Source organism: Opisthocomus hoazin, chromosome 17, assembly GCF_030867145.1.
Source record: "Opisthocomus hoazin isolate bOpiHoa1 chromosome 17, bOpiHoa1.hap1, whole genome shotgun sequence".
NCBI lineage: Eukaryota > Metazoa > Chordata > Aves > Opisthocomiformes > Opisthocomidae > Opisthocomus > Opisthocomus hoazin.
The window spans coordinates 8,107,661-8,134,279 of NC_134430.1; the positions used below are offsets into that span (position 1 = coordinate 8,107,661).

Consider the following 26,619-nt stretch of genomic DNA (forward strand, 5'->3'; position numbering starts at 1 on the left):
GAAACAGTTCCGGGAAACCCCGCGTGTTGCCGGGGTCGCGCCGCCGTCCATGAGGAGAAGGAGGAGCGCGCGCCATTTGCCGTTGCTGCTTGGGCCCGAGCTGCGCCGCGCAGGCCCCGCTCCGGTGAGTCCCCGGGGGGCGCCGGGCGCGCCGGGGGGCCGCCGCGCGGGGAGGGGGCCGCGCGGGTGGCCGGCGCTGAGGGCTTCCGTGTAGGCCCCGCGGTGGGGCGGGCGGCCGCGCGCTCCGGGTAGGCCCGGCGGAGGCGGGCCCGGGGCGCTCGCGCCGCGCAGCAGAGCGTGGCGGGGGCGGCGCTGGATGCGGGCCGCGCCGTGTCCGCCCCGCAGGCCGCGGCGGGCGGGCTGGCGGCGCGCGGGAGCGGGCGGCGGGGAGCGGCCCGGGGGCGGGCCTTGCGGCCTGGTGGGGGGAGAGGGGGGGCGGCCGGGCCCGGCCCGGCCCGGCGCGGGCTCTGCATGGGGAGGCGGCGCGGCCGCGGGCCGGGGCTGCCCCGCTCCGCCCGGCCATGCGGGTTAGGTTTGCATGTGGTGGGGGGCCGGGTCCCTCCTCGGTCCCCTCCCGGCCCCGCGGAGCCGCCCCGCCGCAGCGGCCAGGCGCCCTGGCAGGCCGCGGTCGCTGCCCCCCCCCGCTCCGGTTCGCCCGTGGGGACCGGCGAACGCTTCCAGCCCAAACCGCGTCGCTGCTGCAGCGCGCGGAACTCTTGCGTGGCGTGTGTCGCGATAGGGCCGGCAATAGGGAGGGGACACCGCGCTGCACCCCCTCGCAGCTCAGCTTCGCGCTTAGTCCTTTGGTGGAGAGTGGCGCTTGTCAGGTGCTGCAAAGGAGAAATTCTCCAAGGTTTTGTTGCCAAGACGTTATTTTTCTTAAACGATCTTTTCTCTTTGTTAGATTTTCAGAAGTTTTGCTTAAATACATCGTTATTACTATTATTTTTAAAATAATGCTCAGGTTATGGGGTCTCAGCGGCCTTGTTACCTGCCGGTTTTTGAACATGGCTAGTGGTGTACTGAAACTGTGCTGGACTACTCTTTTTCTAAAGAGTTGTTTGGATTCCCCTTGCCCCGTATACTGCAGCAGAGGATCCCACCAGCAACGGTGTGTTTGTGCTGCGAGAGATGTTAATGCTTATGAAGCTGGTTTTTTCTTTTTTTCTTTCCTTTGAGGTTACACTTGGTATAACACTGATTTTTTTTTTTAATGTGTTTTCTTAAAGTAAAGGTAATCTAAGCAGAACTCTGCATTTTGCAGTGTAATTTATTCTTAGTCTATGCAAACTGGTGTTTTCAAACTAGGAGAGTCTGTTTGATAATTTTATATCCTATAATCTGCATTTCCCGTGAGTACTTAATCTCCTTAACTCTCAGTTTTTCTGTCTAGATGGGAACACTGTTGTAATAATATTTGAGCCTCCCGCTAACACTCAACTTCCTAGTTTTGTCAAAAAAAGCAATACTCCCTGCTCGTTTAGGCAAGGATCCGAAAAATTCTTTGAGGATAAATTCATCAGAACAAAGCTCGTTTTTTGTTGAAGTGTTGCTTTGAAGTGCCACAAATGTTATGCTGTACAGCCCAGACAACCAGATGAGCTATGAATGGCCAATTCCAGTTAGAAACGAGCACGTAGAGAGTTTATCATTCCAGTTAGCGAGATGTAGTAGCTGCTGATGCAGTCAGTGCTGTATTTTAATAGCACTGATGTGCACCTTGCTAACCTGTCATGGTAGAGGTATCTCCCAGTGATACTCGTGTAGGTACTGAAGCATAGTTTCTGTACGGGCTGTGCTAGTCTGTTCCTTAGCATCATGATGGAGGTTCTCAGATTTTTTCATTCCATGGGGTTATGGAGTGGGGAAGGCTGAGAACTCTTTGCTGGAGGGGTGAGGGTGCTAACAGCACTTTGTTGTAAAGCTAGTCTGCCACTGAAATGCTGGTGTGGAAACCTGGCTAGTGTGTAAAGGTCTTCAGGGTGCGAGAACTTCAAGTCGTCTTATAATTCATGCTAATAAACATTCAGCATATCATAATTAAGCTATTAAAAATGTACTTTCTGTGGTTGAATAAGCTGTGGTAGAAAAGAAGTGGCTGTAATGCCTTCATGTGAAAAATAAAGGGATGTGCCAGTAATGTTTGTGAGCAAGTGAGGCTTTAATAAACCCCTGGTTCAGTCTTGTAATGCGAGTTCTTATCTTCCCCTCACTCGTGTGTTTCTTATCTTCCTGTTTTGACAAGAACCTGCTTGAAGTGTAAGCCGTAACTTTATAGGGACTGCACTTACGTTCTTGTGGTTCATTAAAAAAAACCCCAAACAAACCAACCAACCAACTGAAAAAAGCCAAAACAAATCCCCCCCCCCCCAAATTCCCCTTGGTGCTATTTTTAATGTGGTATAACTTAAATGTTTGGCACGGATATTATAGTGGCTAGAAGGAGCAGTAACATCAGCAAGGTGAATGGCTTTGGTGCAGAGTGTTTGTGTGTGAGTTAGTTATGCTTCCTGTGCACCTGAGCTAAACACGTATGGTTCAGTTCCTCCATGAAATCCGAAGTTACGTAGCGGAAGGCTGAAAACAGTATTGATGGATGATCGCTGTGAAGCTGGGTATGGTAGCTTGAGAGATTGTCCCTTTGCCAGAAATTGCCATTCCTGCTCATTTAAGTTGTTGCTGAGCATGTTTTGAGTTAACTGGACTGCGAATTTATAATTAATTGGATGGAGTTATACTTAGATAGTCTGTGGGTGGCAACCTCTGTTAGACGCATGGTATAAAATACAGAGACTAGTAACATCATGGCTGTTTAATCAGCGATGGTAGGATTGAGATTGAGATCAAATTTGTGCTTTCAAGATGCTGTACACTATCAGGCTCAGGTGCGTGTTAATTTTTTTTTCATTTTCTAGGAAAATTACTATTTGAGCCATTTGAGTTATTAAACATGAAAAAGAAGCTTGTTTCTAGGTAATTTAGAAGCACCTGTAGTTTTAACCTCCTACTTGTCATATGATTAGAACTTAAAACAGGGACTAGTCACTTGACAAATTACGCTTTTGAGACACAGGAGTTCTAGGTGAAAGATAGTGGATGGCTAAAACCCTGTTTGATATCATGAAGTATTCACAATCTTCAGAAAAACATTGTTGGCAACAAGAGTGTGAAGTTTGAAATGCAGCAATCCTCCCCTGCCCCACATGCACAGTTCTGCAGCTCTGGGGCGGTGAAGCTGGGTGACCTCTCAGGCACCGGTATAAATTTGCCTTGCCTTTTAGAGTTGCCCCCTATGTGTGTTACTGCTGCTCCTTTGGTAAGCACACTTTTGTGTACGCTATTTTAAATTCATCCATTTCTGCATGTTTTAAAAACAAATACATATCCCACACATACTAATATACATAATCCTTTCCTTATAATCCACACTGAAAATCTTCTCAATTCAGCCAGTCTTTTGTAGCTGTTAGAGTTACTTAATGCAGATGAAAACTCTGGAGTCCATGTGGGTGCTCTTCTGTGTGGCCTGGCCTGTCGGAGGCTGATTCACGCGGGCACACTGCACATGCAAGCATGGATAGCACTCCTCTTCAGTATACTTTTAATATATTTTTTTTGAGGAGGACTAAAATGTTAATAAAATCATTGTGTGTTTTCCTGACTGATAAAATTCAGCTAAAAATATTTTTCTTGATAGCCAGATCTAGCTGATGTTATCTAGAGGGAGAGCTAAAAGATTTTTTTCAGCTATGACTTTCACCCACGTCTCTCTGCTGAACTCAGCGTGCAGATTCAGTATTGTAAGAGGCGTAATTTTGCTTGTTGGTGATCACTGAGGAAGAGAAGTCAGTCTAATTTCAGATTTCAGGCCAAGTTTGCAAAGCCAGCAGGAAATCTATTACTATAACTGTGAAAAGAAGTACATCTCTTCTGGATGCTGCCGGGACTTGAATATTTTGACTGCTGTGTCACTTCAGATTTTTCCAGAGTAAAATTTCTTTAAGAAAGTCTTTTAAATTAAGTCTATGTGACAGGAAATAGAATTTGAACACCCAAACTGAACTTTTCTGTCTGGTGAACATGCACTGCATTTGACTTAAGTTCTTTATGAGGATACTAATTCTTAAGCAAAAATAAACCATCAGCTGTGGTGCTGTGTAGTAATCTGATACTTAGGAGTTAGGCATTGCTCCACACACTGGTGTATGTTTGTGATGAAGGTGGGTGTCTTTTTGTGCTGTTAGGCTGCAGCTCTTGCCCGTCAGAAGTCTGAGTTGTTGAACTGCAGATGAGGTGTTTCTACCCGGACACTGAATAGCTGTCAGCCTTTTGTTCAGTTATAGACCACACTGAGAACAGTGCTAAACTTTTGGGTGTGTGACACTTGAAAGCTGATCCGGGTTCACAACAAAATAATGTCTGGGAGCATCCCCATAAGCCACTGAGGTTTAAAAGGTACTTGTAGTTGTTTCAAATAGGTTTTCTGTATTTATGTATTGGCTTAGCCTCACAATTCTTGCTGTTTTTTTTTGTTTTTGCATGCAGAGAAAACAACATATGTGTAAGCAACTGATTTTATAAGGCAGTAAAAAGGTGGGAAAAAACCCCCCACCCCTTTCTTGTGTATATCATCCTATGCATTTTTGAGTAGGGGTATTTAGAATGATACTGTACCCAGAGCACTTCTGGTTTAACTAAAGCCTCTCTGCCCTGCACTGTTTCCAATTTGGGATCTTGCAGAGGCTATCTAGCAAGCAGACGTCTAGCTGATTTTTGTTGCCCATGATTTTTGTAACCTGTAGAAACCTCATGTTCAGTAAGTGTTTTGAGAATTGAGTTAATACTTGTAGTGATAGGTAAGCATTATTGTAATCTTCAGGGAGCATTTTTTTTTTCTTCTGTTATTAGGCTATAGTCACAGTTGCTTTTAAGTAAACTAGATCGGTTAGAAAGCAATTTCTCTTGTCAAGTAGCAGAATGTGTATGTGTGTATATATGTGTGCTACGTAGCTATGAAAAACTTCCTCTTTTCCATGCTAATTGCATAAAGAAGTGACATCTGTCAGAGAAACAATGTGAGGCTGTATTACATCTCTCTAAAATTTCCCTTCAAGTCAAGACAGCATTAGTAAAATTATTACTTTTCTGTCTGAAGAAAAATGATTTTTTTTTTTATTCTTACTCAAGCTTGCAAATCTTCATAGGATATCTTCCAAAAAGTTCGTGAGCTGTAGTCTAGAATGGACGGGTATATGAGTGATGCAGAGGTGTGGTTATGTTTGGAGACTCGTTTTGCAGCATAGCAAATAGCTTGAGGCTTCAGCATTAAAAAAAAAAAAATACTGTTCTTGAATCATCTTCATATCTGTATTCCAGTATTTAATTGCATTGCTCTGACCATGCTGCATATGTCTATCTGGTTATCATTTCACTGCTGATCATCGACTTCTTCCCTATCTTTTAAAGCCTGAGGCTCATTTCATTTCTGAACTTAACAGCTGATCATCCTAATGTTCTCTGCTGGGTAGTTGAATTGTCTCTTGTCAGCCTTTTCATTTGAGAGTACAAAATGTCAGCTGGCTGGCTAATTGAGAAATTGAAACTATTTGTAATGAGTTGGGCAAAGCCCACTGGAATTGTCTGAGAAGATAGATGTGCATTTTTCAGTGCACATGTTTGGAATCAGTTTGTTAATTCTCAAAGCAAGTCTTTTTATTAATACAAGAACTGAAGATGCTGCAGTCATGGCTTCCTTTTAAACCAATAAGTTATATATTACAAAAAAAGTAGCTGTGATTCGTAGAGCTCCGATTTGAGTAAAACTGAAAGCATGGAAACAGTTCAGTTGCAGCTTCCAATTATAACGTGTGTTAGAGTGCAATTTTTCTCTTTCTGTCCTTCCTGAGTTCTGACAGTGTTGTGAGAAAGTGTTTGGCTAGTCTTGTGCAGCATGTTGGGTTTGAAGGAAGACATGGCAACAAGCCAAGAAAGTGAAAATTAGCAAACAAGTGTTGACGTTTTTATCCACTAAGCTACCCTGCAGGGTTACGTGTTCACTAAATTTTAAACGATTGTTTTAAAAGTAGGGGAATGGGAAATGAAAATAGCACTAGCTCTTCTGATTCTTCGTTGAAGGATGTTATTATCGTATCCCCGTACATTGTAGCTGCTATGGTAACCAGTTAACTTACTGACAATCAGCAGATAAAGTTTAGACATCGTTATGTACATGAAGTACCTTTCTTAAAAAAAATTATGTAAATTCTTCCATGTACATTTTCCACAGTATTAAGGGTTGTACTTTTTTTTGAAACTTAGATCAGCTGCATCCAACAAGTATTAAATAAGACTTTTGATACAGGTCATTTGCAGCATGTATACAAATTAGTTTAGATAAATCATGCATTGTCCTACAAACTAGTTATTTCTGGCTTATTGTAATATAGCTCCTGAATTTTTTCCAGCAGCATAATAAAATGGCTAATCAGGTGAATGGTAATGCGGTACAGTTAAAAGAAGAGGAAGAACCAATGGATACTTCCAGTGTAACTCACACAGAACACTACAAGACACTGATAGAGGCAGGCCTCCCACAGAAGGTGGCAGAGAGACTTGATGAAATATTTCAGACAGGTATAATATGCATTTCTTGTTTCTGACTGGTTATGAAAGTGAGGGCATACCATTTTCAAATTTTCATAGATTAAGGTATAAAAATTCATTGTTTTTGATCTGTGTAGCTCTGAATGTTTTGCTACTTTGACTTCCCTAAAGGCAAATTGGGTTTGACATTGACTAATTACGTGACGCATCCTTAGTGTTGTATGTGATATCTTAGTTGCTTTAGGGCACAGAGCACTAGTTTCTTAGACGTTGTCAAATAAAGATGTATGTTTGAGCATACTTAACTGTACATTTTTTTTTTTTCTTCAATCCGAATCATCATTTTGCTTTTACTTTTCTACTGTCAACTCCTCACAGTGGTTCTTAAACACTCAAAGGCCGGATAGGTGACTTAGTGAGGGAAGCAACTAGCTTGTCTTGCCTGGGACTACATTTGAATTGAGTCTGCCTGTGGATTTTTTGTTCTCTCTAGTTCTGAGTGGACAGTTTAATCCATGTTGGTTATTACACTGAAATGTTCAGTTTGACACTAACTGCTTTTCACCAAAGTTGAGGACTAAGCTATCTGGCAAACTGAGTAACACCTTGCTGGTAGCAAGTGGTCTCTGGAACTTCTAGAGAGGTTTCTTTATATACAGAGGTTTTTCTATTTTGTTTTTGTAACCCCCTTATTATTTTGTCCTATAGACAGAGGCTTCCTTTTCCTATTTAGGGTGTGTTCTGTGAACAGATTTACAAGAAGCAGGAGGAATGCTCTATGTGCAGATCTTGAATGCCTTGGTGGCAAGACGACAGTTTTTGTTGCAAAGAGTCAAAATTCCACTGATCAAGTGAAGGCAGTTCAAAATCAATACCATGCCAATCTTCAGTATGATATTCTGGCTCACGTGGATGATGTCTTTTGGAAGTCGTTCACAGTGAGCTTTCGTCAAGCCTTTACCAGCTTTTATTGGCTTTAGACGTACACTTTCTAGCTGTGGGTCACGATGATGTGCACTTGATGGTTTGAGAGAAGGTGTAAGTGCCTGGGCAGAGGAACTTGTGGGGCTCTAACACGTGTTGCAGTTAGGTTGTGTTGTGAGGAGTTCTCAAGGGATTTAAAAGCTTTTCAGCCCAGAACCTGACTACCTAGTATAATTCCACTGAACCAGTAACCTGAAAACATTTATTCACATGTCCTTAATGCCACTGAAGATGTTTGCATTGTGCAGGGGTTTATCAGTACAGCAAACTACTTTTGACACCCAAGCTAAATTTGGGGTTGAACTTTGGGATTTTTAATCTGCTGAGGTCTTACATGAAAGATACAGGTGCCTTCCAATATGCAGGATCACTTCTGAAATGTAGTCCTTGGGCTTGGCACTACTGTGCATTTTTGAAATCAAGTAGCAGTTATATAATCTGTGTATTTTGGAGATCAAGCTGTTGCAAAGTGTGTGGAGTTCTTGGTATCTGTCCTAAACTCGCTGTGTAGTTTAAAAAGTGCAAATCTTAGTCTGTATTTCTCACGCTCCACAGCTATGCAAGTGCATTACAAAAGGAAATACCCTGTAAAGATCCTTAAACAGAAAAAGTGCTTCAGAACTGGTCCAGTGTTTCTTGGGGGAGTCTGTACCTGTAAAATTAACATTAGCCTTTTCGGGTACATAGCGGGGCTCGAAATAATACGTTTTGAATTCTGGCTCCTGAACTGCATAAAGCAACAAAATGAGTAAAAAAGAAAAAAGGTATTTTAGACATATAGGAAGTCCACTGATCTTAGCTTTTATCAAGATGGAGGAAAGAGCAAACAAACCATTCTGCTTCCTAATATTTTGTGGGGTAGAGCTTCATAAGTATTTGATAGGTAGCTCCTTTTTCACGTACAATAGTATACTTGTAATATTCACATGTCAGCTTACTCTAGAACAGCTCCATTGGAGGGCAGGAAGTGTGAAACTTAAAATGAAAGACAAACAAACCATATCCAAATTATTAGAAGTGAGCCAGTTCACTGTTTCAAACCCTGGTGTGTAATACTGCTTTTATGCAGCAGATTGAATTGCTGAATGTTAGAAAACTGTTACACATGGGGTATAATCTTGCACGTCAGTTAGTGCTTAGGTATATACATTTTAATTTTAACTTTTTTCATTGTTGTACTCATGTTCTTTCATATACTTGTGTAGGAATATGTAATTATATTAAATGTATAATTCTGTTACTATGGAACGTAACTTTTTGACTTTAAAAGCAAACTGCATAGTTCTTAGTTTGTATGAAATTCAATAGAAATCTGTAACTTCTTTATCTTTAACTTTTAGGGTTGGTAGCTTATGTCGATCTTGATGCAAGAGCAATTGATGCTCTTAGGGAATTTAATGAAGAAGGAGCCCTCTCTGTATTACAGCAGTTTAAAGAAAGTGACCTGTCGCATGTACAGGTAAGGTGAGAGCTCCAGGAGTGTGAGCGCATAAGTATATGTAGTGTTCTGGCACTATTGGCAGGAGAGTTGTAACTTAGAAATTCATTGATGTTGCTGTATTCTGACATTTCAAAACCAAATCACAAGCCTGTTAAAAATTGCCTTAAATGTATAGGTATTTGAGTGCAAAGCAAAAGCTCCCAGATAATAAAAATGAGCGTGCTGTTGAGAAAATAAGGTAAAAATACTACCTGGAATCTGACAATTTTTTCAATCTGGCAAGTTTGTTCAGTTGATATTTATATTTTTCTGAAGGATTCTTTTGAGATTTTGTTTATTGCATTGGCTTGCTATAGTGACCTCACGGTATGGAGCGTAAGATTCAGTGGGTTCCCAGGGCTTTTCGTATGCACAATTGAATTGTTTTGTAAATTGTATCTACAGAACAAAAGTGCATTTTTATGTGGAGTTATGAAGACCTACAGGCAAAGAGAGAAACAAGGCAGCAAAGTACAGGAATCAACGAAGGGACCAGATGAAGCAAAGATTAAGGTAACGTTTAGAAAATACTGATTATTGTGTACTACCTGATGTATTACCTGTATGCAGACTGAAGTGATTTTGATGTACTGAAAAAGCACCAATACTACCTGGATAAATGTATTCACACTTGACTTTAAAGAAATGTATGCATGATAGAGATTCAAAAGTGAGAGTGCCTGTCTGAAATGCAGATCTTCCTGATTACACAATTGCCAAAATGCATGAACTTAATGTTATGTAAGGTCTATGAAGACACTGAAATCTATTTAAGTATTGTCGTAGTTGTCCTTTTATATTAAAGCTTTTATGCACTGTTAAAATTACTTTGAGACTGACCGGACATTTCAGCAAAGTATTAGCATACTAAGAAACTCCTCTGTTGTGCAGAAACCTGTGTAGAGAGTGGGTGGAAAGAGTCGCCTGGTGTTCTGGAGCTCTTGGGGTACTGCATATAAAATGGAAAATAAGGGAGAAGAAAAACGGGTTCTTTGCAGTGACCTTGTAGCATAACAAATATTGCTGTTTGTGGTGGTGGTTTTTTAAACCCCCAGAATTACAGGTTTTTTTGTAGGTTCTGCTGTCCATATATACCTTATTATCAAATGTGGCAAGGAGCAGATAAGCTTATCTTAGCACACACTTTTATTCTTTGTATTTTAACCCAATATCCTCCCCCCATAACTAACGTGACAATTTTTTTTCAGGCTTTGCTAGAGAGGACTGGTTACACTTTGGATGTAACTACAGGACAGAGGAAATATGGGGGCCCTCCTCCAGATACTGTATATTCCGGTGTTCAGCCTGGTATTGGGACAGAGGTTAGTATATACAGACTGATCTGTTATTTATCAGTTTGCACAAACACACAAAATGAGAAATAGTTGAAAATAAACTAGAATACAAGCGGAAGTTTAAAGTGTTTTAAAGGAAAGCATTCTTCTATGTTTATGTGTCTTAATCAGTCTTTCTTACTCCTTGGTATTCTGCAAAAGACAGGATAATAGGTTGAGGGGGGAAAAGTAGGTGGAATATACTAGGAAAGGCTGTGTAAAATTTCTTGAAATGTAAAATAGATAGTTAAATTGTCAGACCGTGGTCCACCGTAAAGCTTATAGCCCGTCGCTTAAAAAGTGACCGATGCAGCTATTAGGTGTATAGGTACGTAAAGGCATGACTCGGAGGTGTTTGTAAACAGCATAAATGGAACTTAAGCAAGGTTTATTTCATGCACTGTACTGAAAGCGGCAAAGACCTGGGTACTGTATAAAGACACTCGCATTCCAGGTTTTGAAGAGGACAGCTGAGATTAGTAATTGCGAAGGAATTGGTTTATTTGTTTTTCTGTCAATTTATATGAAAACATCCTTGATGCTTGCGGGGACTGATAGTGAAACTACTGCACTGAAAGAGTCCATGTCGCTTGTTATCTTTTGTAAATTTTCATATTTCTGCATTCAGAAAGGTGGCTTAGAAGTTACAAACTCAGTGGTGTTGCCAGGGTGATTAGGTGATGGTATAAAGTGTTCTTTAATTGCAGCATGCCTCACTGGCATGAGGAGACATTTCTTTACCGAGAGGGTGGTCTAACACCAGAACAGGCTTCCCAGAGAGGTGATCAATGCCCCAGGCCTCTCAGTGTTTAAGAGGCATTTGGACCGTGCCTTTAATTACACAGCTTAACTTTTGGTCAGCCCTGTAGTGCTCAGGCAGTTGGACTAGATGATTGTTGTAGGTCCCTTCCAACTGAACTATTCTATTCTGTTAACAACCGAAAATATTTGACTGTTCTCAAGTATTTTATGCTATCGGTGATGGTTAGCCTTTTGAGGAAGGCACAGGAAAGCTGTACTTTAATACTATTAAGAGTATGTTTTTGTAGTTTTCAGTTTCCTGAAATTTGCTGGAGTGGGTAACTTGTGGAAGCTCCTTAAGACAAAAATGCTTCTCCCATGAATCAGCATTAGAGGCTGTAGCAAAACCTAGCCAAGTAGTTACAGAAACCATACCTCTACCAAATCAATTTATTGCTGGCATTTTGTAGGATTTAAAGCAGTATTCAGTCTTACGGTATGCTGCTTGGTTTGACTGGCTGAGATGCTGAACACTTTGCTGAAACTGGTGTATGCTTTCTCAGATCTGGTCTTTAGCTCTTGCTGTTGAGCTCTGGGGCATAGCAATCAACAACTGAAACATGATCTTACGATTTGGTAGACTAGGCAGAGCATGTTTGAACACAAGTGACTGGAGATTATTGTGACACTTTTTTTCTCCCAGATTGAGGTGGGTGTCGTTTTGGTTTGGTGGTGGGTGTTGTTCCCTGTCCCCTTCCTCCCCCCTCCTCCAGCTTTTGAGAACTGCTTCTCTTTTGACATCTATAGTTCTGGTTATGTAGGAGTGTAAATGCCTCTTTTCTAATATTGTAGGTGAAGTTATGAAAAAACAGGAGATGTGTCCCTCTGGATGGTGGCAATGAATCTTTTGTTTGAAACTTATTTAAATAATACTGAAGCTCTTGTAGCTTGTGCCTTCTCCAAAGTGTTGATGCCAGAGCTGTCACTGATGTCAGCAGTGGCAAACCTCTGGGTTTTAAGGACACCCAGTACTGTTACTGTTTTCAAGAAGATACATTAGTAGACTGTTTTTCACCCCCAAGATGTGTCAGATCTTTCTACTGTAAATATTTGTACACCAACTAATTTTTGTCTTTTTTTTGTCTTTTTAAAACAAAGTGGAATTCATTACACGTTAACTGTAGCTTTGCTCAAGTACATATTGAGAGTTACTGTACAGTAGAACTAAAGTATTGAGAAATAATCTTATGGATGTTCAGCATGTTGAACACTCACAAATTGTCACAGTGAACATTTTGCTGAAAAGAGTATGTGGTGAAGCTGTCCAATGTATTTTTTTTCAAGTGGATGGGCTTGTAAGAGCAGCTGGACCTTTTTAGAGTGGGATTCTGTAACAAAGACAAAGTAGTTACAGCTGTGCGGAAGCTTGGAGGAGAAAATAATTGCAATAGGATTTGATATTAAACTTGAGTATTTGTTTTATTTAAAGACTTGCTGCTCCAGTGTAAAGAATTTTGCTTATGGTGAGGTCACATGATGTTGACTTGGAGACCTTTATGGGAGCGTTTATTGGATGAGAATGGAAGCAGTTGTTTGGGTGTTTCTTTCTCTCCTTACGCTGGCTTTGTCATTTGCCTCTGCAGACATTGATAACTGCTTATCCTCAAGGGGCTTGTACAGTGCTCCTCTGTTTTGTTTAAAACTTGTAAAATCTTTTTTCTCTGCTTTTTCTTATCTCTTGTTACACTAGCTGTTCTTGTTAAAGAAGATCGGGGGGGTTTTAATGATATTTTTTTTTGTGCCCCCCCACTTTCCTCCAAGGACAAAGTCTAGTCAGTAAGCCCATCAGGAAATTCAAGGTCATGATTAAACCTGTGCATCTTGCTAGCAAGCTATGAGCAAACTTTGATTTGGTTACAAAAATGCTTGAGCTGTGTATTTCCTTGCTTACCTATTCTGCTAGGATTTGGTCCCTAGCGGGTTGTTTTGTAGTTTGTTCTAAACACTTTGAATACTCTGTCACGCTGTTGTGATTGATTAGTATTTGATGTGGGAGTTCTTTTGGAGATTCTTCTATAAACCACCAGATCAGATTTAAGACGACGGTCAACTTCTTGAACGTCTTTCGTTTTATAGATTATTTTTGCATCCTTTGAGATGCTGAAGCTTTTATGTATGCCATCAGGAAGATGCTTAGAAGTGTCACAGTAAGAATGACTTCTAAAGGGAATATTCATATTCCATGGAGAACAGTAAATTCCTTGGTGGGGGGAAATAACTGCAATGAACTGAAAGACAGTAACTGGTGATTTGCGTAGCATATTAAGCTCTACTTAGGTATGCTTGCTGTGTGCAAATTGTAGTTTATAATTTTACTGAAGCATATAGGCAAGCAATGCTGAAAAAATACATTTTTTTGTATTCTTAAATTCCTTTTTTTTCTTAAACACAAAACTAAGTTGTCTTACTGTAACTTAAAATAAGTCAGTTCAGCAACATTGGAGGGTGCATAGACAGTTGCAGCTTCTAGACAGCAATTTCAGTGACTTCTGAAATTAAGTGCAGACAAGGCAAGGAAAGGAAATGTTATAAATATTTCATTAAAATCAAAATGCAGTCATAGCAAGGGCGGGTTTGTTTAAGTGTGTAAGGAACAAAAGGAGTTTTCATCATAAGTCCACTGCTGGTCACTTTTCATGCAAGCAAGACAAGCATCCGGTGTTTCAGTTGGGTAATGCTGGATGGCAAATCCATCAGTCTATCTGTAGTGTCTCCATTTGTGGGTGATACCTAATGAGGTTGAGCTGTGTTTGCTAGACAGGTTAAAATACCTATTTTTCACTCCTGATCTTCAGTCTGCTGACTGAGGAGCTTTTGGTTCTTAAATTCAAGAAAACTGAAGGATCATTATAATATATCTCGCTCTTTTTTTTTTTTTTTCTTCTTTAGAGAAGGGTAAAAAAATCTGGCATGCATATGGCCTGTCCAGACTAAAGTTACACCAAAAATTAAGGAGGTAACTGATGCGGTACTTGGTTTCTATCCTTCACCTTTTGGTGTAAATGAATATAATAGCATTGAAGACATGATTTGGACAGCAGTAGACTTCATTTGTAACTGTAGAATACCAGCCCTTTACACCACTGCAACAGGGATAGGGGGAAAGCACTTCTCAAGATTCGCACCGCGCAGCTAGCATGAGCAGAGTAATTGCCTTAAGTCTGTACTAATTGCTGGGTTGGTTTCAGTTTTATTGAGGAGTCTCCAGGTAAAGTAAGTCCTTCTCCTAAAATTGAGAGACTTACATTTTGGTGTTTTTAGTGATGTAAAATAAAAACTTGAATATTCTGTAAATAGATTGTTTGCCCACAATGTGCTAAAATCATGTGAAAGGTTAGATAGCTATATAACAGTTTAGACTGTATAAAATAGAGGAATTGCTACATGCCCTTTTCAGAGCTGAAATTGATTGGGTAAGTATATAATAAACATCACCTGTGAATGTCGTTACCAAAAAGGTGGAATTAATTTTGGCCCTGTGAACAGTAAGTTAGCATTGCATCTGCTCCTCTATGGGGGCGTGGTCAGAATTTCAAACAATTAGTCAGAGAAGGGTTGTGAGGCGAACTTGCAACCTGGAAAATGTTCTGTTACTGGAGATGTTGGGGCAGTGTAAACTGCTTTTGTCCATAATAAATTGCATGGGAAGAATCAGATACTGTAATAACTAACTTAAGAAGCAACGATATAATAAACTCAGCAGGAGTTGAACTAGATAAAGCGTGCACTGGATTTAGTACACAAATGGAATGTCACTTTTGTACTGGAAGAACTGGGGGGATTCAAAGATTTTTGCACTGTGCCAGAATTTTCTTCCACTACCTTATTTTGTTTTAATGAAGATTGTAGATTTGGATGAGGTGAAGCAGTCATGCAGCCTGCATTAATTAGCACTTAAATCTGACATGTAGGAAAAATTGCCTGCAAAGCGCATGAAGAGCACTGTTAAAAGGAGAGAGGTTTTGAAGAAGCTCTTGCAGTGGTGCAGTACCTTCCTGTTAGCTTGTGGTGACAGCAGAAGAGGCTCAGTTGTTGAAATAACTGAAGAACGCATCACCTAGAGTGCAGAAGTGAATTGCACCCCTCGGTAAATGCTCTGTGAAGTTGTTCAGGAATCTGAAATAGAATTTTTTCCTAGTTAAGATTTTTCATAATTAATCTTCTAAAACAGTAATAAGGAAGAAGTGAAATGGAGCACTTTATACGGGCCCTTTAGGAGGCAGAACTGGAAAAAGTAAGTCTCATGGTCAGTGATTCCAGCAGAGGCCCAGAACTGATGCAGTTGCATCCGACTTAGACCTCTTACAGTGTTTCACTGATAATGCCAGTTTCCAAAGTTTTTCCACAGTACTCTTGTGGAACTGAAAAATGAAACAAGACATCTGATATTTACATTCTGTGATACTTCAGCAATTTTATTCAAGCTTTTCACCATACCTTAAAAAAAAAAGTTACTGCAGGCATTTCTTCTGACCCTTGCAAGATGTTCACCTGGTGTGCGTCACATCTAGTATGATCTTGTAGTTCATTAACATGTTAAGTTTATGGGCTCAAAGCAAATTCCCTTAGGTGTGAATTATAAAGGGAAGTTACTCAACAATATAGGGCAGATGCAAGCGTATTCAAATTAAATCCTGAATTCTGTTTCTCATACTAGCTCCTGGAGTGTATTAGCTGAACTGAGCTGTAGTAGCAGTCTTGTGGAATTGTCGGTGGTATAAAGCTTGTAGAGAGAGCCGAAGAGACTGGAAAGAAAGGAGGAAACGGAAGCTTTCAGGATGGTAAATCTTTGGTAAATAGCTGGAAAAGTAGACTTTGTTTGTATTTGGATTAGGGATTTTTCTTTTTCTCAGGTGTTCTGGTGTCACCTTCAGTTTCTGCTGGAAATGGTGGCATCTGAAACAAAGAATTTAAAGTGGATTTCTTACGTTTGACTGACTTAAAAATTACGCTTTGTGTAGAGCTCACTTGACAGTTTCACTGTCTTAATAGCAAGTTGGAGTTCCTGTCTTGTGCATTTCTGTTATGATATCAGTTTTTTGTCTGCGCATGGGTTTTGTCATTAAATGTTCTGTGTGTAATGACAATGGAAATACCTATCTGTAGGGATTTCCAAGCTTTTTGAGGGGATGAGGGAAAGCCTGTTGGCTCTGCCATTAGATTTATCACTCGGTGTGATTAAATCTGTTCCTTTTTTTCCCCAATAGCGAATAAATCATGTGATCCATTGGCATTCACACTAAACTGAGAGGCTAAGCTAAGTGACAGAAATGTTCTGGAAACTGAATTTCAGGAATATCAGTATAACATAAAGAAATATCTAAAGGTTTTAGCTTTCCTTTGGAGGAAAACAATTTATGTTCCACGTTTTTTAAATCTGAGTCATCGCACTCCTAGCATTTAGTGTCTTTGGTTTTAGACACATTTAGACACAAAATCCTAGCATTTAGTGTCTTTGGTTTTGGGATTGTCTGGTAAGCCTTCAGTACCAGATATGACTGTGGCGAGGCTTCACCTAGGTGGAAGAGGTGGACTCCTCCTAGTTTTTTTACTACAAAAAATATTTGAAGTTAAAATAAATAGAATTTGGTCTTAATGGGCGTTTGGAATGTTTTGCTTGTATTAGCAATTCAGATATTTTGAGAATTCAGAGGTGAGTTGCAGTGATTAAACAATTAGGGGGGGTCAACTTTCTAGGGAGACCTTAGCTGAAGAGATTAAATTCCTTGACAAGACTTTAACGAAGTTTATTGTCATTGCTCTACATAAGGAATAAAACCACGAGGACTCCACATTTTCTCAGACATACTAAAATGTTCAGCTGGTGGAAGCCTAAAGAAATACCGACTAGAAAGAAGATTACAGTAGGTACTAAAAGTGAAAATGTGCTTTGGGCAATTTTAAGGATTTTTTTTTTTGTAGATTTTGTTTCTGTCTCTAGCTTTTTGAAGATTGAGTTACAGAATGATTTGAAAATACTGCAAGAGCAAGGAAGTGCTTCACCTGCTTTAGTGTAGTATACAGAACTAGATAGTCTGTAAGGTCTTTGTTTTTAATTGTCAAAATTATAACACGGTAAGAACCATTTACCTCTTCAGCGGTGGAAATTCACAGCCTTTTCAACAGAAATAACAGAACCAGATTTTCCAAATGTAAAACCTAGTACTAACAGCAGGAGGTTTTTATAAGAGTTAGCAGGATTTACCATAATGTTGGCTGCAGTGATGGCTACAAGGTTTCTGCTGTGGTGCTTTATGATGCATTGTACTTCCTTTCCCAGGAACTTTCAAGTATTAAAAGCAAATTTGGATTTCTGAAAAAGCTTTGTTTAAAGTATCCTTTTCCTTTCTAGGTTTTTGTTGGTAAGATTCCGCGAGACTTGTACGAAGATGAATTGGTACCACTCTTTGAGAAAGCTGGTCCAATTTGGGATCTGCGCCTCATGATGGATCCTCTTTCTGGTCAAAACAGAGGTTACGCTTTCATTACGTTTTGTAGTAAAGATGCAGCACAGGAAGCAGTCAAACTGGTGAGTAACTTATTTTCAGACTGGACAAGATAATGTAAACAGCAGGCATCTTGGTAATGTCTTAGATAATGAAGTCTTTGAAGTGTTTCGTGACAGCATCCATTGACACTTTAAAATTTTGTTTTCTTAAAAATCGCCTCCTGATTTGATTTAGTAGATGAAAATAATGTTCTACTTTTAGGACTGCAGTCTGCTAGAGTACTTGGGTGATGATAGTAAGAGCTTACTTCATTACAACTGGAAAATACATCCTTTAAGCTTCACTGTGTGTCAGTTTTATCACCCTTCCTACTATAAAGAACTAGTTAGAGATGCTTTTGTTTGCTGCTGTGGAGATCTCTGACTTGGTGCCCTTTGTGGTTCGCAGAGGCCTTTAGCTCTTTGCAGTGGCAGTCATGCAACCAGCTGACGGCGTGGAAAGCGGACTTGGCCTGCAGCTGGGCGGTTTGGTGAAGGGCACAGAGCAGTCCCTAGGGAGTTAAAATAGGAGATGGCAGTCTGACTGGGGCCCCGGTGCGTTTGGCCTTGCTTCTGCCGGAGAGGAGGAAGTAGAACTGGGCAGATCAGTGTGCATCTCCCAAGGTTTTGGATATGGCTGTGAAATACTGCTTGTACTTTGAACCAAAACAGGTGAAAAGCTTTATCTCTTTTGCCTTAGCAGAGTTCAGCTGATCCTGTACAAAAAAAGGGGGGGGACGGGGGGGGGACATGACACACGGAACCTGAATGTCTAGTTAAGGCTGAGGGGGGAACCCCAAAACCTAGAGAAACTTAAGAAGTGACTCTGTTGCATTGTAAGGCCTTGAGAAGGAGTTATTGCTTCTAGATATCCCAGTATTTGTTCCCTCAAATATTTTCATGTATTTAGAAAGGGTTGCAGTTGTTACGTCAGGTGCTTCCTGGGCTAGGGACTGCATGTCCCTGCTTAGGCTGTGTTTCCTTTCTAGCACCTACTTGGATGTTCCCTGAAGGAGAGGCACAAAACAGATTTTAGCAATGAATTGCTTCTGGTTTTCGGTGTTTGAAGTTGGTGGATATGAGTTACTGTCCCTTATGAAGGAAAGTAGTTTTGACGAAAGTGAAGGTGCTCAGAGTTGTTACTTTAAATTTTTACTGATTGAGCCAGATGACAGGGAAGATGTTGAAGTGACAGGAGATGTAGCAAGTGATGTGCCATTGATGGAAGACTGGCCTCCATACACTGCGTGTTGCACCAAAGAAGTGAATTTGTGCAAATACATTCCTTTAGTCCTGTATCTGGATTCCTTCCCCCTGCCTGCTCTACCCAGCCTCCCATTGATTGTCCAGTAGTGGGGTCAGGCTTGTGTTTAGGCAAAATATTTTCCACAGACTACTGGGGGAAAGGAAAATGGGGCATCATATGCTGAATTTTGGAGCTAATTAATCTTGATAGCAAAGTGAGGTTCTTTTAGAAAATAAACTTGAAATTTTGAATTCTTGGTTTCTCTGCAGTAGATGGGCCTTCTGCTTGTGTTTGCAGGTACCAGTGGGAATGGGATTGATTGTAAGTAAAATGGCTTTCTAAGACAGAATTGAACAAGCAGATTCAGATTAAGCTCATGGCACTGGAACACAGATTTTACTGTGTTATGAATCAGTGTTGTCTGTGAAGCAAAATTCTAAAATGTTTTTGTCTTCCTTAAAGCGATCTTGTTAGCCTGTGGTACCTTGACATTGTTTTAGTTCTTGAATATGAAGAAGGTTTCGGAAGGTATTGCTCTGCCATCTGTATGGCTACATCACAGCTAGGATAAAAATGGCAGAAAACTTGCTTTTAAAGAACTGTGTGAGATTTTCAGAAGCTGGCTGATGATCAAACATCTATCCTCTTGGGTCGTGTTTGAAAATCCTACCTAAAAGAAGGATGATGACTGTCCTGAACTTTTTTTTAAGGTTGAACTCTTGTACCTTTAAAGACCTATCGGTAGTCTTAGTGTTCAGAGTAATCCATATGTGGGTACAAGCATGAAGAAGCGGACTAAACTTTTTTTAATGGGAAGTTCTAAAACTTAACAGTAAAATTTATAGAATCCTAGCATTTAGAAAGTCCAAAAAATCCCTGCTGGGAGGTGGGGAGAAGAAGGTTACGTACTGATTTAGACTTCTGAGTTTCTCACAGCAAATATGCTCAGTGTTTAAAAGCTGTCGAAGTGAAGTGGAAGAACTGGTAGTATCTGTAACGCTTACTGATAACAGCAGCAGTGGCTGACATTGAGTCCCAGCACAGGAAGCAGTCACCAGTTGTCTAGAAAGGTCTTTCAAGTCTGAGGTAAACAGTAGGTGAACGAAGTTACCCTGTGCAGTTTGTCTCTGTGTGTTGTTCCTTGTACATCAGTTTTTGTAGCTTTCCATTCAGCAGAACTTCTGAAGTTTCTGTGGAAAACCTAAGCTCGGCAATGTTCTTCTGAGTGATTGCTGACTCAAACGCTGCATTACAGTATTTCTCTTGCAATGGGAATTCAATATGCTGCATATAAATGAAGTAGATCATGAAGAATATAGCTGATTTCATGATTTTTGGGCATGCTTTTATTCATATACTTGTGGATAAAGCAAATGAATGGCTTTTTATTTTCTCAGTGTGACAACTATGAAATCCGTCCTGGGAAGCACCTTGGAGTATGCATCTCCGTGGCAAACAACAGGTTGTTTGTTGGGTCAATTCCAAAGAACAAGACTAAGGAAAACATACTAGAAGAGTTCAGTAAAGTCACAGGTAAGACCTTCTTAACGAGTTTTTCATGCTGATCCCAAAATACCATTCAGTCTCTCTGTTTTGTAGGTCTAGTTATTTGACAGATGTGTTCAGCTATCATTTAAACTGTTTCCGAGCTGGATTCCAGGTTTGTTTCTGGTAGAAATTTTATGTATCAAATATGTTTTATGGTGGAGTGTAAAGGGACTAGTGTCTGTTTTTCTGATTGTTAAATGAATGATGTCGTAGGTTTACAATTTGAGATGGAAACAGCAGAAATGAACTCAGAAAAATGTGAAGGTCTGAATATTCTGTGACCTGTTGTCCCTTCCTGTTGAAGGCTCTGTATTTGTAACTGGATCTGCAGCAGATTCTGCTTTGGCAGCTGAGAAGTTTTGGGAGAGCCTCAAACAAATGTATTGTTGAGGAATGATGGGGGGGGGGGTACTAAATCAGTTTAGAGGGAATGTTATTGTAGAAATAGTTAATGACAGATTAATTTCTGTCCCAGTTCTTCAGTGTTGTTCCCTGGTATATGCCAGAAGTAGGAAGAAAAGTCGTCAGCTCATCACTGGAAGGACGCTTTTGCTTTAAATAACAGATTGAGGTCTTGATCACCTGCTCTTTTTCCTGTAGGAAAGTTTTAACCTACTGCTTTTTTTTTAGAATTGCTATTTATAAGTACATCAGGGAAGTGGTGAAAACAGAAGGTGAATATTAATTTAGTTTTCTCTTTTTGGAGAGATGCGGAAGAAATTCTTTCTAGCTTCCCCTGGAGGCAGGGGAGATGCTGCGTATTAATGCTGACTACTTTTCAAAAATGTGAAAATGGTAAATCAAAATATAGAAAACTTACATTGTGTAAACTGTTCAGGTTGATTTATTGCAGGGCCTAATTGTGAGGTAAGTGTGTTCTGGAGAATTTAATCTGCTAGGTGACATGTTTCTGGGTGAATTGATTGGATATCTGTTGTTTGTTTTGCTTTTGTTGTGCTTCCTTCCCCTTTCAGGTGTTAAATTCAAAGGCTGTGTATTACAAAAAACAAGTGAAGGCATTTTAGAGTAGACTCTAGATTTTTTTTTTTTCTTTCCTTTTGAAGCTTAATACTAAAGACCTGTTTTTCAGAGGGTTTGGTGGATGTAATCTTGTATCATCAACCTGATGATAAAAAGAAGAATCGAGGATTCTGCTTCTTGGAGTATGAGGATCACAAGTCAGCAGCACAAGCTCGCCGCCGCCTGATGAGTGGGAAAGTAAAAGTCTGGGGAAATGTTGTGACAGTGGAATGGGCCGATCCAGTAGAGGAACCTGATCCAGAAGTCATGGCAAAGGCAAGCACAAACTTGACTGGATGCTCTCATGCTTTGGGAGGAATTTCTTTATGCCATAGTCACCAAGATTTGTTCCAGCTGAGCAGTGCTACTTTTGAGGCACAAAAAGCAGTTAGAGGGCATTTTCACAGTAAGCCGTGCAAACTGCTGCAGTCTGAGCACTGCAAATTAGTTGCCATTGTGAGATGGTAGGAACACACTGTTGTAACTTACTGTTCACATTTAAACTAGTGGTATACAGGGATGTCTTACTGGATTGGCACATCAGTCTGTTCATGATCTGTTTCTGCTGGTAATGAGTACTAGGTGGGTATTTTGTAAAACTGTTTTCCAGGGATGAAGATGAGGTTCAGTATACGGAATGACATGCTCTTTATCCCTGTGTTTTGGGATAAATCTGTGCTGCTCTTTAGGTCTAGTACTAAAATTTTACTGGGATTTGTAGCATCCTAGAAACAGAAAATAGAAGTTGAATATTCTCCTGGTCATGGAAGGGAACTGTGGAAGGAGAGAAGTTGTAGAAACTTGATACAGGTAACTACAAGTTGCTTTTTTAAAAATGGACAGAGGTTATGAGGTTACTTAAAATTTGTTAATACAGAGAAGAAGGGAATAACAGCTTACTAGTTCATGTTAGTTTCCTTTGAGGTTTGACTTGTAAAGATTACAGCTTTCATTCTCATTTTTTCACCAGGTGAAAGTTTTATTTGTAAGGAACTTGGCCACTACTGTGACAGAAGAAATTCTTGAGAAATCCTTTTCTGAGTTTGGAAAGCTGGAAAGAGTAAAGAAGTTGAAGGATTATGCTTTTGTTCATTTTGAGGACAGAGGTGCAGCAGTGAAGGTTGGTTGATTATTTTTCCTCTAGCTAAACTGATGTGAGCAGTTTATTTTGTACAAATAGTTTAAGAAATCTCTTTACAGTAAATAGATAAGACAATTTGTAGAGCCCATTTAGTAAGGTTCTCATTGTAAGAATTTTAACACTAATAATTTTGTTCCTATAATTTCAGTAGCTAGGAGGATGTGAAACTTGCAAAGGACAAAACTGTAGCAAATTAACAAGTAGACTGGAAAAGAGGTGTAGACCAATGCAGGAGAGTCTAGAGAAGAGGAAAAAAAAAAGATCAACCTAGACAATTTTTCTGAGGAAACACTGACAAGAAGGTATCAGTTGTCTCTCAAAGACCCCTGTTTAAAGGCTGTGTGTGGTTTTGAAGTGACAAAAGTATTGAATAGAAATGGCAAGATCATTCAGAAATTGCCTTGTGAAGGGGAGAATGGCACTAGCAGCTCCCTTAATGCAATACCTGTTTTTAACGCTACATGGTCCCTAGAATGCTTCTTCTAAACGACTTCTTAAACATTGGAGGTCATTATTGTAAGCTTCAAAGGTGTTTTCCTTTGTATCGAAGGGCAGTTGAGAATGTCATTAATCTCTGCTGTTTGTACTTCAGTGGACTGAATTCTATAGAAGTTACTCCATCTGTTTTTAAATCCATAGTTTATGGAGGGAAGAGGGAGGGAAGGAAGTGTGTTGCACCTGGGAGTCTTGAGCAAGTATATTGTATGTGGTGTATGTGGCTACATAGACAGTTCAAAGGCTCTTTACTCAACCTTATTAATAATTTTATAACCATTTGATCACTTGCAATTGTCTTGCCCACCAAAATAGGGTTTAGAATACTCTTAGGCTTGGCTTTTAGGACGAATGTCACTCGTATTAAGCTGATGTCAGTTTGGACAGGTTTAGACCATGTCCAAGAGAGGGTATGGGATTGTTGACAGAAAGGGTGAGTCAGCAACACCTCCTGACATGTTTTGTTGTAGTATGTCTTTAAACGCTCTTCAGTCCCTTCCCAGTCGACCTTGCTTCTAAAGGCTCTGTAGACCTCAGCAACAGAAAACTTGTAGCAGAAGATAAAATATAGATCAGATGCAGTACAGCAGAGCGTCTCTGATGCTGCTCTTCTCTGAAACAAGCTGGAAAACTACCATGTCTGCCCCATGTGACTGATGTATGGCCACTAAATTGGTTTATGAACTTTGTGGGATATTTTTGTGTATAGGCGTGTTGTTTGTTTTTAATGAAAGCATTATGGTATTAATGTGTAGAATGCATGGAGCTGACTGGTTGATTTCAGTGTCTACTTATTTTCATACCTTCTGTGAAATAAATCACCATGATCTCTAACGTTTTTGAGGCATAGAATCATTAAGGTTGGAAAAGACCTCCAAGATCATCATGTCCAACCGTCAGCCCATCACCACCATGCCTGCTAAACCATGTCCTGAAGTGCCATGTAGCTGTACAGACATATAAAGTCTTTGTTAATGCAAGTATTAATACCCAGAATTGTTAAAGGCAAAGCAGACAACTCCAGGTAAAGAACTGGGGGATGTAGTTCTAATCGTACTTTGTGTACGTGTCCTGAGCTCTCTTTATGCCTGCATTTAATAATTACAAATGACACATTACTTTTCTGGAGGATTCTTGCCTCACTTGATGATATCACCAAGTTTCAGTAATTTTTTATTTCCCCGTATGTGTCCTCAGAAACACTTGATTTCCTCAGAGGCACTCATGTGGCACATTTGACTAGTTTAGAAGCCCAAATATAAAAATACTTTTTCACTTGTGTGCGTGCACTCTACCTCTTGTACAAGTACAGCGAGTATTCGTGTCAGTGTGAGCAGTGAGAGCTTCTGTCAGCGTATTGCTGAAACATGTCTAGGGGGTATAGGAACATAAAGAGTGATGGTGTTATGTCTGATTTTTTTTTTTTAAAAATAATGCTCAATAAGTTTTAATCCCATTCTTTTACCTTTTAACATAAATAGAATTTTTTTTTTAATGCTGGTTCACTGTAACTGGTGAATGAAGTGGGACTTGAAAGAATAAATGTAACGTTCTGTTGAAGTAGCACAGAAGCGAAGCACATGGCATAGTTCAGGCTGGAGCAGCCCAACCATCTGCTTTCTTTCAGTAAGTTTAGATTCTTTTGAACGGAAACAAATTTTTAGATGTTTCTCTTCTAATTTTTTGTACAGGCTATGAATGAAATGAATGGGAAAGAGATAGAAGGGGAAGAAATTGAAATAGTGTTAGCAAAGCCACCGGATAAGAAAAGGAAAGAACGTCAGGCTGCCAGACAGGCCTCCAGAAGTACTGCGTGAGTGTTCATTCTTGCACTATGGTAATCCTGCTGAGTGAAGTTCCACTGTAAAATACAAGCGAGTTTAGACAAACCTGAACGACTTTTCTTTTCTCAGTGTTGTGTATTGTTAATCATCAAGGGGAAATGTGTAATTTATTTTGGGAGACTTTTGACGGTAAATAATTGCACGTTTTTTTTCTTAATAGGTATGAAGACTATTATTACTACCCTCCACCTCGCATGCCACCTCCTATTAGAGGCAGAGGCCGTGGAGGGAGAGGTGGATATGGCTATCCCCCAGATTACTATGGCTATGAAGATTATTACGATGATTATTACGGTTATGACTATCATGACTACCGTGGTGGCTATGAAGATCCCTATTACGGCTATGATGATGGCTATGCTATAAGAGGAAGAGGAGGAGGAGGAAGGGGTGGGAGAGGTGCCCCCCCCCCGCCTAGGGGGCGGGGAGCACCACCGCCGAGAGGTAGAGCTGGCTATTCGCAGAGGGGGGCACCCATGGGACCGCCGAGAGGAGCCCGGGGTGGGAGAGGGGGTCCTGCACAGCAGCAGAGAGGACGCGGTGCTCGCGGAGCCAGGGGCAACCGTGGGGGCAACGTAGGAGGCAAGCGAAAGGCAGATGGGTACAACCAACCCGATTCCAAGCGCCGTCAGACCAACAACCAGCAGAACTGGGGCTCCCAACCCATCGCTCAGCAGCCGCTCCAGCAAGGTGGTGACTATGCCGGTAACTATGGTTACAATAATGACAACCAGGAATTTTATCAGGATACTTATGGGCAACAGTGGAAGTAGACAAGTGAGGAGGGATTGAGAATATTGGTAACATAGAATTGGCTATAGCTGTACATCCTTCAAAACAAAATTGGCTTACTGTTTCATCCTTCCGTAGCGATTGGCTGCCATTTGTATTGGGCTGAAGAATCACTCTATTGTGTATATACTCGAGTCTCTTAGTTTTCTTTTTCATAAACGCACTTGGACATTACTGGGCTTGCAGAATTCCTGAACTCCATATGGGGTTTCAATGCTTTTATCATTTTAGGCTTCATTTTAGCAGTTTAAAAGCAGGAATGGCACACTGTTCAATCATGATTTTGCAGAACCTCTGGTTTTGGACAGTTCCTTTTTTTTGGATTTGGGATAGACTACATAGGAGTATGCTGTACATAAAAGTAAAAGCTAGTGCTTTGTCTTAGTAGTTTTAAGAAATTACAACAAATTAAGTTTTCTTGTATTGAAAATAACGATTGTATGTTTTGCATTCCTAGAAGTAGGTTAACTGTGTTTTTAAATTGTTATAACTTCACACCTTTTTGAAAATCTGCCCTACAAAATTTGTTTGGCTTAAAACGTCAAAGCCGTGGCAATTTGTTCCTTGATGTGATTGTATTTCCAATTTCTTGTTCATGTAAGATTTCAATAAAACTCAAAAATCTATTCAAAACATTACCTATTTCAAATTCAATTGTGTCCTAAAACATTATTTCATTGGTAATTCTTGCGAAAAACATTGTTTTCAAAGTATAACTGCCTATGTGAGTGATCAAATTCGTGCAAAATTTCTTGTGCTTTCCAACATGTAGCACTGTGGACATCACACTGAGAACTAGGAGAAATTATGGATAGCCCGAAGGGCGCTCTTTGTTTAATTGCTG

The 26,619-nt window shown here is 40.2% G+C and overlaps 1 protein-coding gene across 4 annotated transcripts; it reads left to right on the forward strand.

The window, feature by feature from the left end:
• Positions 1-26,410, forward strand: HNRNPR (heterogeneous nuclear ribonucleoprotein R). 4 transcript variants are annotated; one of them, XM_075437828.1, is made up of 11 exons: positions 1-124; positions 6,465-6,633; positions 8,928-9,046; positions 9,473-9,580; positions 10,276-10,389; positions 17,555-17,731; positions 20,333-20,468; positions 21,574-21,779; positions 22,474-22,623; positions 24,831-24,952; positions 25,144-26,410. In XM_075437828.1, exons 1-11 carry the CDS (start codon positions 50-52, stop codon positions 25,754-25,756), a joined length of 1,989 nt encoding a protein of 662 aa, XP_075293943.1. In that variant the 5' UTR covers positions 1-49; the 3' UTR covers positions 25,757-26,410. The 4 variants fall into 4 exon arrangements, with proteins under 4 accessions (XP_075293943.1, XP_075293944.1, XP_075293945.1 ...); XM_075437829.1 differs by having other exon boundaries at positions 6,468-6,633; XM_075437831.1 differs by lacking the exon at positions 6,465-6,633 and having other exon boundaries at positions 3-124.
• The last annotated feature ends 209 nt before the right edge of the window (positions 26,411-26,619 follow it).